At 41.7% G+C, this 13,777-nt stretch overlaps 2 protein-coding genes across 2 annotated transcripts; both read right to left on the reverse strand.

Moving 5' to 3' along the window:
* Positions 1 to 586: 586 nt before the first annotated feature.
* Positions 587 to 6,375, reverse strand: gpr174 (G protein-coupled receptor 174). The gene is made up of 4 exons (XM_029441089.1): positions 6,297 to 6,375; positions 5,901 to 6,082; positions 2,833 to 3,231; positions 587 to 2,178 (listed from the first exon to the last, which is right to left on the reverse strand). The coding sequence occupies exons 3-4, from the start codon at positions 3,031 to 3,033 to the stop codon at positions 1,360 to 1,362; spliced, it is 1,020 nt and encodes a 339-aa protein (XP_029296949.1). The 5' UTR covers positions 3,034 to 3,231; positions 5,901 to 6,082; positions 6,297 to 6,375; the 3' UTR covers positions 587 to 1,359.
* Positions 6,376 to 7,184: 809 nt separating this feature from the next.
* On the reverse strand, positions 7,185 to 13,172 carry p2ry10 (P2Y receptor family member 10). Its single transcript, XM_029441087.1, has 4 exons — positions 12,600 to 13,172; positions 10,371 to 10,638; positions 10,092 to 10,272; positions 7,185 to 9,115 (listed from the first exon to the last, which is right to left on the reverse strand). Exons 2-4 carry the CDS (start codon positions 10,553 to 10,555, stop codon positions 8,183 to 8,185), a joined length of 1,299 nt encoding a protein of 432 aa, XP_029296947.1. The 5' UTR covers positions 10,556 to 10,638; positions 12,600 to 13,172; the 3' UTR covers positions 7,185 to 8,182.
* Positions 13,173 to 13,777: the final 605 nt, after the last annotated feature.

A 13,777-nucleotide genomic window follows, 5' to 3' on the forward strand; every position in this document is an offset into this window, starting at 1 on the left:
CTGACGTATACATAACGAATACGTAACAAATTATTATACGTATGTCAAACATTGATAGCGTATCACTTACTTATTTAAAACGTATCAGAGCATCTGGACAACGGAGCTGGAAAAGTGCCATCTGGTTCACGTCATGCTGATGCTGGAGAACGGCTAACATGCTGAACGCTAGCTGTACTGTAGAAACACGTTTAATAAGTTACTCCGTCGTCAGGCATCATCTTAACACAGGGTAGGAATAGGTTATCCACTCGATATCAATAAGTTGGCTGTAGGGTTCACCGTCAGCCGACGTAGCCTATATCTAACGTTCCTCTAACGTAGTCACGTAGGTATTCACATACTATATTTACATAGGTAAGTATTCACGTAGGTATTCCGTATTCACGTATGTCTAACGTAACGTAACTTATGTGTAACGTCTGCATATCTTATGAAGCACACGTCGGCTTATCCTGAAATCTGGAGGGAAAGGTTCGCTGGTTTAAGGGTTTGCCTGTCCTGAGTCTTTTGAGAGATGTTGGCACTGATGACATGTTAATACTTCATAACAGGAACAGCTTACTCTTTACCAGGGGTGAACACATTTAAAAAGAACAGACATCTTTTATTAAAATTTAATAGAAAAAACAATTCACATTTTGAAACTTCCTCCCATATTTTCCAATAGCGCCCCCCAGCAGAGCTCCAGGCTCGGGCACACCTTTGGCGCTGGGACCCAAAATCATGTGTGTTTATTCGCTTCCATATGAATAAATAATGGTTCTATGACACTATTCTATCGAGCAGTGTATAGTTTTATTGCACTTATCGTCAATAGATAACGTAGCCTACTGAGCATATATTTAATACATTTTATCACGTCTGCCACACAACCTCCACCACTAACGATAAGCAAAAAGCTTAATGAAACATTTAAGATAACATTTGTTTGCTATTGACATTAAAATAGCTCGCTAACCTTAGCAAACTCATAAGGATAGTACAAGTTATTTGCCGTTTAACTTTATGTTACCTAACTTTATGAATCACAGTTGTATCAAAATGTTACAGTTGTATTGTTTGTCTTATTGTTATTGGTGGAGGCCATGCGCTTATTCTATCTAATGAAAGCATGCTATCGTATCCTGATGATCTTCTCTGGCGTACACAATTTCAGACGTCACTTCCTTCTCCGAGCTCTGGACCAGAAAGGGTCCGACAGAGGAGGTGGGCCCGAGCCTGGAGCTCTGCAGCTAGACCCTGCTTATTTAAATTATAGTTTTTATATTTCCCTACTTTTAAGGAGTGCATATAGATCTCAGGATTTAGCGGTTGAGATCAAACTGCTGGTCCTTCATCAATAAGAGCTTTGAGAGTCTAGTCCTCGTCCTCTCCTCCAGTTATACAGGACAGGCGCCTGCTGAAAGTCAGGCTCTCAGGTACCTCTGGCTTGCTCAGTCGCCTCCAGAATTCATCAGTTGTGAAATAGTACATGAGTGGGTCGAGGCTGCAGTTCAGGCTGGCAAGGCAGAGGGTGATGGGGTGACATCGCAGAATCATTTTCCTGAGGGCGCAGCTGCTCAGGGTGTTGGCTTTAAGCAGGAAGTCCAGAGGCATGGTGACATGGTAAGGAACAAAGCACACTAGGAAGACCACAGCACAGCTAAGCACCATCCTTAATGCCCTCCGCTTCTCTCCTCGGTCAGGAATTGCCCACGCTGTGGACTCACGCAGGCTGCCAGCAGTCAGACATGTGCAGGCTAACACCAGGATGATAGGGATGATGAAGCCCAGCAGTTCCGCGAGGATCAGCAGAGCCCAGGCTGCTGGAACACTGACAGTCCTCATGGGCAGCTCTGAGAAACACACCATTACAGGTCTGGCTTCTGAGGTGAAGAGACTTGAATTTGGTTCCCGTTTATTGCTGGGGTTCCTCAGCAAAGGGAAGGGCAGGCAGCACAGGCAGACTAACAGCCAGCCGAGGGCACATATTATCAGGTCTCCTTTTCGCCTGGATGACTTGTACCTCAGCGGACGCATGATGAGCTCACAGCGACGCACGCTGACACACACCAGAAAGTAGATGGAGGCGTACATGTTGACGTACTTGAGATAGAAGCAGATCATGCAGAGAGGGTGACCAAAGGGCCAGCTGTTGGTTAGGTAATAGTAGATCCGCAGGGGCAGAGAGAGCACCTGAGGAGAGCAGAGTGTCAAGATGGTTGCAGAAGAAGAACTACAAACAAACAATTTAGTGAATGATTGACTAGAGTTGACGACCACTGAATCCTCAGTTTGGCTTCGAGTGAACCTTGGAATGCATCTTTGGACAGTTACTCAAAAGGAAAGAAATTAAATTCTTTATTTCAAACCTTTGGAAGTTAAATAACCAACAGTTGGAACTGTTGGTACAAAACAAGCAACTTTATGATGTTGCTCACAACTTTGCAAACTTGCAATTGTCATATTATTTACATTTAATAAGTTTAACCGTAACACTTTATTTTAACTCTTTTTATAAACATAATATAAACAGTCAAAATAAATGATAACATACTATAACACACTTTATTTGTAGTTGTATGCTTATATAAGGACATTAGGTGTTTTTTTAACACTTTTTTCACTTTTCAGAACTTATAACTCCTGTGAAGCATCCTACCTGGTGTATGAACACATAACGAATGAGCCACAATATAACACAGTTGTGATGTACGGAGACGTGGAAAGGACATTAAATGCTAATTAGGGCGGTTAATGATGGCATGAGACAAATTGATTGGTAGATCGACATATAAACATGCATACTTATATAAATGAAATGACTGAAATAAATAAAATACTTTTTACCTGCAGCAGGTCAGCCACAGCCAGGTTCATCATGAACACCACAGCCTTCTTGGTTTCTCTGATGTAAACCTTGAACACCCAGAGCGCCAGCACATTACCCAGCAGGCCCGGTGCTAAGATCACACTGTACACCACTGCATACAGGTGGTGCTGGTACGTCCGGAGATCTTCATTTTCACAGCTGTGGTTGGCAAAGTTCATCTTAAGCCGAGAGCTGTTTACTATTAACTGTCAAGACAAGCTACCCGCTAAACCAACAGGAAGCTTGAATTAGGTGTGTTTGAGCGTCGATGCTGTCCATTATGGCAAGGAGGATTTAGTTCTTTGAGTGAAGTTAAAGAGTGTGTCCAGCGCTGGTTTACTGTTTCAAACTGTATTCAATCCCAAGAACGTGGCATCCTGATGAAGAGAAAATAAAGGGTGCACAGGGTGATATTAGTGTCACTGTAAATCATCTTATACTAGCAGCATTTTCTATATGTAGCACAGACAACTATTCTCCATGAGACACATATCACGCTGTACAGCATTCAGTCCCAACACGCTCACACCTTCCACCTTCCGGCTTGTTACACCAAGTGTTTAAACATAATGTGCATAACATACAAAGTCATTTGTGTGCGATTGCTGCTTTTGCAGTGCCATTTACAGTAAATATGCAAACCCACAGAGAAGTTGATGCTACAATCTTCCACATAGTGTTCACTGTGTAGCGTCTCTTCCTGCAGGGCAGCCTACAGTGAACGGTGTGAAACTCCTCGGAGCGAGGCATCAGTGAAACTGACGTGGTTAACATGTCTAGCTGAGACAAACGGGGTTTCTCTGATTGCATGTAAAATGAAGAACGACACTCTTTGTGGTGAATTCACAGTTTTGGGCCCATGGCCCATGGGCCCAGACCTACATGGGCCCAGACCTACATTATGCTTTTTGACATTTAAACATTTCAACATTTTGACATTTAAAACTAAATTAGAATATTTTAAGAAGATTTTAAAAACTTGAAGGTAGCTTTAAACCCTGATAAAATTATAGATATTGATTTGTGACTTCAAATGGAAATGCCATGTCACATTTGGAACTGAGCTTCCAGCTCGTAGGTGTCATCCACCCTCTGCTGTAAACATGAGCAGGCGTCTGCATTAACCTTTTGAGGATGTATTATAAACATAGTCATTATGTAACTGTTTTTAGTATTAACATATATATACAGGATGAGGTGTTATCTAAGGGACACTGAATATTATTTATGGCTTTATTAACTGTCAGACACGATCTATCCTCTTCACAAGCTTAGTGTCAGATCCAGATCCTTCACTTCAGTAAAAGTACCAGTAAAACATTGTAACAATACAAGTCCTGCATTACAAATACAACTTAAAAGTATTATCAGCAAAACAGAATGATGTAGTGTTATATATTACATTACTATAATATTAATACTGATTAATCAATAAGTAGAATGTTACTGTTGTAGCTGGTGCCTTTATACACTGTTACGTGGTTCATCTAGGGGTCGGGTTGCTCCGAAGGGTCACAAGATAGATCTGAAGGGTCATGATTTATGGGAGAGGAAATAAGTTTTGCTGCTTACATTTATATTTACTTCTGACAAGAAGACCCAACTAGACCCTTTGCTTTGTTGTAAGAGGTCACAAGCCAAAGAATTTGCCAACCACAGGTTAAACCTTTAACACTGTGTTCTGTTTTATGCGCTTATCATGTGGTTTTTATGTGAAATCTTGTTATCTGGAAAGCAACTAGGAGCTAAAGCTGTAAACATGGATGGATTACTGAACAGGGCTACCAAGAACAGGCCCATGGGCCCAGACTCAAAATGAAACACAAAAGGAGAAACATAAAACCACAGAGAAACATAAAAGGACTACAAAGAGACGCAAAGAGACTCGCAATTTAAAAAAGGAGCAATATATTCACAAAGATACAAAATAACCACCAAGAGACACAAAACAACCACAAAAAGACACAAAACAACCGCAAAGAGACACAAAACAACCACAAAGAGACACAAAACAACCACAAAGAGACACAAAACAACTACCAAGAGACACAAAACAACCACAAAGAGACACAAAACAACCACCAAGAGACACAAAACAACCACCAAAAAAACACAAAACAACCACCAGGAGACACAAAACAACCACCAAGAGACACAAAACAACCACAAAGAGACACAAAACAACCACCAAGAGACACAAAACAACCACCAAAAAACACAAAACAACCACCAGGAGACACAAAACAACCACCAGGAGACACAAAACAACCACCAAGAGACACAAAACAACCACCAAAAAAAACACAAAACAACCACAAAAAGACACAAAACAACCACAAAGAGACACAAAACAACCACAAAGAGACACAAAACACCTACAAAAAGAAGCTAAACAACTATAAAGTCTGTGTGTCTTGGTGGAGACGGTGGACCGAGGGGCCCATTGTCTCATAATCTGCCCATGGCTATAAAATAAATGCAGTGCAGTAAAAAGTTACTTCTGAAATGTAGTGGAAAAGAGGTATAAAGTATCATAACATTGAAATACTTCAGTAAAGTAAAGTGTCCTCACAATTGTTCTGAAGGACGGTACTTCTTGGGGAGGAAGTTAACAAGCAGAGGAACTTTGGATAAGTGAAGGGGGATCTTTGTAAGGAATTAAACTACGGCACACTCGCCTCTGTTCTCTCGCCTTTTATCCGACTTTACAGCACTGAGAAAGACCTCTCATCGGACACTCAGTTCCCACTCTTCCCTTTAGCCTCACTGACCTTTGACCTATGTGTAATTCTTCTCTCATTACTCTCAGTTTTGCACGTACATTATGCTTTTGTCATTGGCTGTAAAGGATCTTAAATGGTTGTTTTTAGAGATAAACTGACATAACTCCTTGTGGCCTGTTGAAATGGCATTATGTGCTCAATGATGACAATCAAGGCCTTAAAGTGATGTCCAGTAACTACAATTCATCATATGTCTTTGGATCTTGTTGACATTAGATCTATATGACATTTCTGTGTTTTGGAAAAAATAGCTGCACCTCTACCTTAGGATTCAGAAGTTTTAGTCGTCAGATCTTGCCAATGGAAACACATTATTTCATCCTCTGTGATTCATCCCTCTGTGGGCTGTTGGCGCCTTATAGCTTTTCCGCTCAGACATGACATCTTGCCTCGTGGATCAGCACCTGAAATGTCAGTGGCCAGCACCCAGGTTCCTCCACGTGTGCTGTTCCATCACACAAAACATGTCATGATCTACATAAAGGAACACCGGCCTGCAAACACACATTCACACCCTCAACATAACAGACATTCCTCACGTTGGGGAAACATGCGAGGTCCCCCATGAGACATGACTCCACGCTGAAGGCATCCATCTGTTTCAGCCTCTCGCACAAAAGCTTAAGCTTTTTAAAGGGAAATGACAATTAATATCTTACCTCTGTCTTCAGGCTTGAGGCTGCGTCGCATCAAAAAAAGAGTGTGAAGCATCAGTCAACACACATAGCATCCCCTCCCTCCTCCCCCCTCTAACAACACTATTCACTTTCTCTGTCCCACCCTCTCTTTTCTCTCACTCTTATCTCTTTTTCGATCTCTCCTATCCAATTTCTACTTGCTTTTTCTTCTCTATTCTTAAGTTATTTCCTATTTTGATGTCTCACCGTGTTCTCTGTGTGTCTGTCTCTCTGCGTGTCTCTGCTGTACTGGGGGTTTCAGCACACACAGGGCTTCCTGTGAGTCTGGGGGTGTGGTTTACAAGAATTTTTGACACCATGACTTCTGCTATTATGGCAACTTTTTCCCTTGTGAGCCACATTGATCTGCCGTTCGTGTCCTTTTGATAACAAATGAAAACATTGTAATATATTAGGAATGGGAATCATTACTAAAAGTTTTTTGGCCTTTTTTAAGCTGCTGTAAGTTTCTTTCTCTCACATATTTCTCAACACAATATCTCCAGTAACTTAATAGCAGTTAGAATTTGCTGGAGTATGGCAGCAGAAAGGTCAGTAATGGATAACAAAAATGTTTGTTGGTGAATCAGACAACTATCAGTTCTTTCTGAGGTTGGCTGCATACATCTGCCTGAGGGTGGAAGTCGCCTCAGACTTGGGTTTAGCAGATGCAAGAGGAGGTGTGTGTGGGGGGGGGGGGTGTGATATTTCAGTTTAGAAGCCGACCTCAGAGCGTGGCCGTTACTGGTTTTTGAAGCTGCTGTAACTGTCTTCACCACTTTGCATTGTGAGAGGAAGTTCAGCAAACGGGAGTTAGTTTCCCTCGCCCAGACATAAAACCTCGTAATAAAGCTACGCAAACATCACAGCACCGGAAAAGACTGACAGCGCTTTTATTTACATACAGCTTTGACATTGACGATATAGCTTATTTAAAGTTGTTGCATTTTTACTGAAGATAAACAACGAGCTGTAGCTTATGTACACTGGAGACTGTGAGGATATTCACATCGAGGTCAAACCTCTTCGGGTCAGTTTGTGACATGTGAAAGGGTTAGGGTTAGGGTTAGGGTTAGCTGTGTCTTTACTTCATTTATAATGATGACACATTATAAAGCATTTGATAATGACTTATAAGGTATCATAAGGGTTATGACACTGATGTTTTTTTGCAAGGATCATAGTGTTTTATAGTAACTATGGTTGTAATACATTATAATCTTTTTATATTGCATTATAATGTGATTAGAAGTTATTTTAAGTAGTCATTGGCTGCTTTAAGTAAAGTAATGACATGTTTGAGGCACAGGCATATATAATACGTTACAAGCTGGTTATAAGTCACTACACAATTGATTTAAAATATAGATATTTCCTGAAACAATTGAAATGTAAATGTCTATCATTCATTTGTTCATCATCAAAATGTGTGTCAAATTGGATTACGCAGTTGCATTGTGTGTTGATCTTGCATAGGTGTAATGATATTTTTTGACTTTACAATGAGCACTTGTGTCAAATTGGAGCACAACATTTCTATTATGACCCTTTAAACAATAACATTTGTTGCATAGATGTAATGATATTCTTTTCACTTCCCTCAAAGCAAACAATGGCCACTTAATGTGACTTATTACCAGCTTCCAATGTATTATAATGCATTAAAACATTGAGATTTATAATACACAATGATCTTTGCAAAAAGAATAAAAGTGACCAGTAATTATGAAGTATTATGATACTTGACCCTATAAGTGACTTATCAAGTGATATAAGCAGATTTTATTTTATTTTATTTTACCAATATGTTTAGAATGCATTATAGACATGGGCGTGTTACCAAAAAACAGATTAGCCTCTGAGTAATGCTACTCCCTCTCTGAGCAGCTACTCTCCATGCTCATCAGTCTTTGCACTGCTGGACGGTGCGGGGAGGAGCTGATCGGCGAGGAGAGTAGCGAGGCGGTGAAGGAGGAGGTGCGCCTGGTGAGATGCAACCTGAACTCTGCTGTTAGAAAGTAATAAAGCAGAGGGTTGAGGCAGCAGCTCAGGCTCGCCAGGCACAGAGACACCGGGTGGAACTGTCTCACAGCCAGCCTCGTGGCACAGTGGGACACTATGTCCTGCGACACCAACAGGTAGAGCAAGAAGTTGAGGTGGTAGGGGGCAAAGCAGAACAAGAAGAGGGTGGTGCAGCTCAGCACCATCCGCAGAGCGCGACGTTTCTCAGCTTTTGTTTGCTTTTCATGACAGTTATCCGTCTGACAGCTGGAGGTGACTGACTGGAGTCGGTTGCACGCTGAGGAGTTGAGTGCGTTAAAGTTTTGCTGATCCTGGGTGTGTCTTTGGCTGAGAGACCGGGCGATGGAGATGGAGCTGAAACCGATGCAGGCCAAAGGGATGAAGAAACCAAACATCTCAGCGAGAGCCATCATGGTGACCGCCAGAGAGAGAGACAGGCGACGCATGGGCAAGTCCTTAAAACAGCCGACTTTGGTGGCGCTGGAGTCTCTGCTCGGGCTCGTACTCTCATTAAGATCGGTGTAACCTGAGGGATTCTGGGTAGAAGTGGCATACAGAGAGTAGGACATGTTGTAGACTGTAGACACTGATGGTAGATTGTAGACCCTGATGGTGGGACTGGTGGAGCTGCTGCTGCTCCGCATCAGGATGAAAGGCGAGCAGGCCAGACCGACCATCACCCACACGATGATGCTGATCACCAGGTCATAGCGCCGTCTCCAACTGCGAGCGGAGAACGGGTAGAGCAGGAAGACACACCTCTGCATGCTGATACACACCTGAAAGCAGAACACAATTGTGACATGAAAACCAGATTTAGAGCCATAGGAAGTATATTTGTTGTGAGATTGAGGGGAAGAGAGCTACAGGCTCAACTCATCGCTCTTTTTGGTTTTCCATTAGAAAAGGTTTTGAATAGTACCTGGTACTTTCTTTTACCTTGATCAATGTTCCAAGCGAGCTGAGCCGAGAGCAGAAGGTGGAGTTAAAACATTTGTCAGACAGAATAGCCACTAGCGCGACACGGGACATCTTGCACAAACCTGCCGTTTCTAAATGATCCAAGCTACCGTCAATAGCGACTGCATTCTTTTTATTCATTCGACCCAGATTTTTTAAAATGAGAATCTGCAAAACTACACTGTACAATTGACCAAGTCAGAGGTTCCTCTATTTGGTTGCAGATGAAAGGTGTTGTGTCGAAGATGATCTCACGGCATTTTTAAGCGGCATCACTATGGAGATGAGCTGAGACTCCAGCCTACACTGTGGGGGTGGCTGATTCGAGACAAACCATGCAGTGGAAATGAGGCGTGAGACTGTAATGACTTCCTGTCATGACATGTGATTCCTATTAAATAGATTAGAACGGTCCTACGGAAACGTAATGCATTAACACGAGATGAAAGTATTTGGCATTTTTACCTGAATTAACAAGATTAATATCTCAGAATTGTGAAAAAACAGTTTTCATGGGGGAAAAAAAATCAGCTCTTGTTCTTCTGAATTAACAAGTTACCTCAAAATACAAGAAGACGCTCTCATTTACTAGAAAGCTCAATTAAATTTCAATGCTCGTGTCTGTATTGTTCATATAGTACTGCTGCAGGGTCAGGCTGACTATCAGCAGCCACCATACTCCATGCAGGTGAGAGCTTTTTCTTTTTCTCCAGTGAAAGCATTACGCTTCCATAGTATCCTGTCCAGTATCCTCAACATATTCCATGAGTATCTTCAATTCAAATGCCTAATTACCAGAAACACTATGGCGGCATACATGTTGAGGTATTTGAGGTAAAAGCAGAACAAGCAAAGGCCTCGTCCGAAGGGCCAGGTGTGTGTGAAGTAATAATAAATCCTGAGGGGCAGAGAGAGGATGTGGGCCAGATCTGCCAACGCCAAGTTTATCATGAAGATCACTGCCTTGGTCTTCTTACTGTGGAGCAACATGCAAAAGAGTTAGCCATGTCCAGAACCTGTTTGAGGCTTTCTATATGTGTGTGTGCGTATGTGTGTGTATGTTTGTGTGTGTACCTAATGTGTCTGCAGAGGACCCAGAGAGCAGTGGTGTTGAGCAGCAGCCCAGGGATGAAGAGCAGCAGGTAGAAGTAGGTGTACATGTTGTCCATGCGTTGTTCCCAGCTGGTCATGTTGTGTCCACATCGTGAGGTGGAGTTGTGCAGGGACTCCTCCCACGCTCCAGATGTGTTCAGAGTCATTTCGTCTCTCACACACACACCGGTGGCATAACTCAACAAGCCTTTCCTGTAATCAATCCTTCATCTTGTCACACACTGAACACCTGGAAGTTGAAAGGTGATGGAATAACAAAGTATTATTTTCTAATTTAACATTTCCAGAAAATCCCAATGTATTGGCACCATTTCTTAATAAGATACGCTTTATAAATACTTTATAAGTTGTGACTAATTGTCTAACATAATTACCTTCGCCAAGAAGGTTATGTTTTCGATTTTGGTTTGTTTGTTTGCGTTTGAGGAGAATTACTGAAAATCTACTGGCCCGGTTTTGGAAACTTGGTGGAAGGGTGTAGCATAGGCCAAAGAAGAACCTAATACATGTTGGAGTGGATCCGAATCAGGAGGCAGTTAAATGCATTATTCTTCACCAGTGGAAACAGGCTTGGCGGAAGTCTCTCCGGACCTCCGCTTATATAAAGCATTAGTAAAATACAAGTGTCCTTGTAGTTTACTAATGTTTTATAGATATGTTGTAAGCTATTAATAAGGACAACATTTGGGTTTTGCAGGTTGTAAAGAACATATCTGGTATCTGTGGCTGTCCCAGGACTGTAGTAAGTCCGTCTAATCATTTTATTGGACCCGACCTGAACTTAAAAGTCTGTTAAGGTCAAGCTGTTTTCTTTCATCTTCAGTTGATCAGGAAGATCCTTCCAATGGACCACTTACTTATGGATGCTCCAGGGCATCTGGAACCATTTTTTTTAACAACTTATTGACATTTAATAATTCAAACACAATGTTTGTGGGTTCATGTCTGCAGTTTAATTTCTTAAGAAGCCATTAATAAAGGGTTCATGACTTTCACTTTCTAATAAGCCACCAAGCCTACTGTTATAGATACAGTTACAGTCATATACAAAATTCATATTCATAGTGCAGAAACTAAGCAATTGCTTATTAAGATTGCTTATCTTGCAATTCACTATAAAAAAACAAGTCTACAGTTATTGATTTAAGATGCGCTACTCAGCCTTTAGTAAAGGGGTTTTCCAACAATCCACTAGGTCTGCCGTTGTTAATATTAAAAGAAGTTCATAAATGTATTTAGTCCCCGGTGCTGTGGCCCAACAGGTGTTTTTAGTGATGGCTCATAGCTGGTGCACAAATGTTACATATTACGGAAAACAACATTGAATTCCTGTAGTTCACAAATGTAACAGGACATGTGGAGTAAGCTGACCTGCCACGACATTAGCTAAATCATGGCTTATGGTAAGAACATGCTTTTTTTCTGGATGACAAATTAAACAGGGTTATAAAAAATACTTATAGCAAGTGTGCTAAGTCAGAGCGAAGCAATCAAAGCAATTTAATCATTTACTCTGCTTGTCACTGAAGCATCGCCCTTCATTCTCCTATCAAGATGAGACTACACCCTTCCTCTGCCGGCCCCAGAGGGGGAAGAGAGAAACTGCTACTTCATTTTTTTCCTGCTTAACTGCAAGTTTCACCAGTTTTGATTCTTTGACTCCTATTGGCTGTTGTGACTATCAGTCTGCCGCAGCCAGCCAACAGATCCCCTCACATTACCTGTACAGTTGGGAGTTGTGCAACAGCATGTTCTCAGACCTAAACTTAAGGAAGTAGAAGGCAGGTTTGAGGGAACTTAAGGGGATACATTTTCTCAGCATTGCTGTGTAAGAAAATGTTTTAAACTCATTTGATCATGTTCTCAAACTCTGTCTTATATTTCAGTCTTGAAATCAAAACCCTGATGGCATTTCAAATATTCAAATATTGCTGCAGTGATATAATTTATTCTGCATGACAACAGAGACAAACAATCAAGAACAAAATCAAAAAGTTATTTCCTGCATTTTACACCTAATTTGATTCTAACAATGCCTGTAACATGAAACTAAGATAAGTGAGGATAAAAGAGGATTTAATACCAACTCCACTATCATCAGCATGACTTTGACCACAAATGTTCAGACAAAGCACAGCAGCGTGACGGCTTCACAGACATTATTTCTCTAAGCACAAACTGTGTGATTACCTTGTTGCTTCTTTGTCGTCTCCCTAAATGATCAGCATGGACCGAGATGAGAGTTCAGAGCCAGGAGGGACTGGCAGCGACTGCATGCTCCAGCAGCTTCACACGTCAGTGTAAACAGCAGACTGACGCACGCCCTCTCCTCCTCGGAGCTGTACAGCAGCAAACCTTCCGGTCGCACGTGAGCAAGTCTGCATTAACCCGCCGATGATGTGGTTTATGTTTAAATGTGTGAGCATGATGCATTGCCGTCTGGTGTGGTCTATTCTCAGGAAGCTGTGCCCTGACACATGCAAGTGTTTTTCTACCGTTTGTGACATCACTCAGTCCTTAGCAATTCAAGACGCACATAGTATTGGGCACACATTGAGGGTGAGTAGAGTGGTTAAAAATACAAAAAACAGCACTTAATGGTAAAGACATGAATCCAAAAGAAGACAGGCAGGCGGGGAGGCAAGTGTTAGTTCTTCTAGTTCTACACTGTATTGCAGAGTAAATGTTGTCTTAATTTGCATAGTGCAATATTTGGAGCTATAAATGCAACTGTCTGCTTCCCCTATCAGATGCTAAACTTCCTTTTTTAAAACTGTTGAAACTTATTGAATGTAAGCTTTTTCACACACGCTCAGTCCTTTGAAACTTCAAAAAGGCATGAAGTTATTTATTCTGAGGTCACTGGTAGTGAGAAGTGGTTATTTGCCATTTGTGTGTCATCAAGTTTGCACGTGTCTCTTGAATGCAAACCCACAGTTGAACAAAACGGCAGCAGTTTCATCTATCCTGTTAGTTTCACAGCACTCTGTACACGTGAAGGCACACCCAGAGAAAGTGACTTGCTGACAGTTTCCCAGGCCTGTGCCAGGCACCTGCGCATCCTGTGTGTGACTTTGAAGCTTCCTGTGCTGCTACACTGTCGTTTCAAAACACTTAAAGAGCCAGGGGAGGCTTATAATCAACAAATGTTCAAGGTAAAACAAAAAAGTCTGATAGTTAACTGTGGAGTCTATTGTTTTCACTTAACAATTAGTTGTGACTTACGGCCACTAGAGGTCAGGACAGGCCAATACTCTCAGCTTGCTGAGCTGCAGTGTGCACATTGCTCCTTTAAAGGACACTTTAAAACTCTTCTGTTGCAATATTTCAGCACATTCTTGACATGAACCACTCAAGGAGTAACCGCC

This window comes from Cottoperca gobio, chromosome 10 (assembly GCF_900634415.1).
Source record: "Cottoperca gobio chromosome 10, fCotGob3.1, whole genome shotgun sequence".
Classification (NCBI taxonomy): Eukaryota; Metazoa; Chordata; class Actinopteri; order Perciformes; family Bovichtidae; genus Cottoperca; species Cottoperca gobio.

Excerpts from the sequence above, each read along its gene's own strand:
- gpr174 (XM_029441089.1), bottom strand. The coding sequence starts at position 3,033 with ATGAACTTTGCCAACCACAGCTGTGAAAATGAAGATCTCCGGACGTAC. Across the intron at positions 2,179-2,832 it reads CTGTGGCTGACCTGCTGCAG|GTGCTCTCTCTGCCCCTGCG; the intron begins GTAAAAAGTATT and ends TGCTCTCCTCAG.
- p2ry10 (XM_029441087.1), bottom strand. The coding sequence starts at position 10,555 with ATGACTCTGAACACATCTGGAGCGTGGGAGGAGTCCCTGCACAACTCC. Across the intron at positions 10,273-10,370 it reads GTCCTCTGCAGACACATTAG|TAAGAAGACCAAGGCAGTGA; the intron begins GTACACACACAA and ends GTTGCTCCACAG. Across the intron at positions 9,116-10,091 it reads ATGCCGCCATAGTGTTTCTG|GTGTGTATCAGCATGCAGAG; the intron begins GTAATTAGGCAT and ends TTCTGCTTTCAG.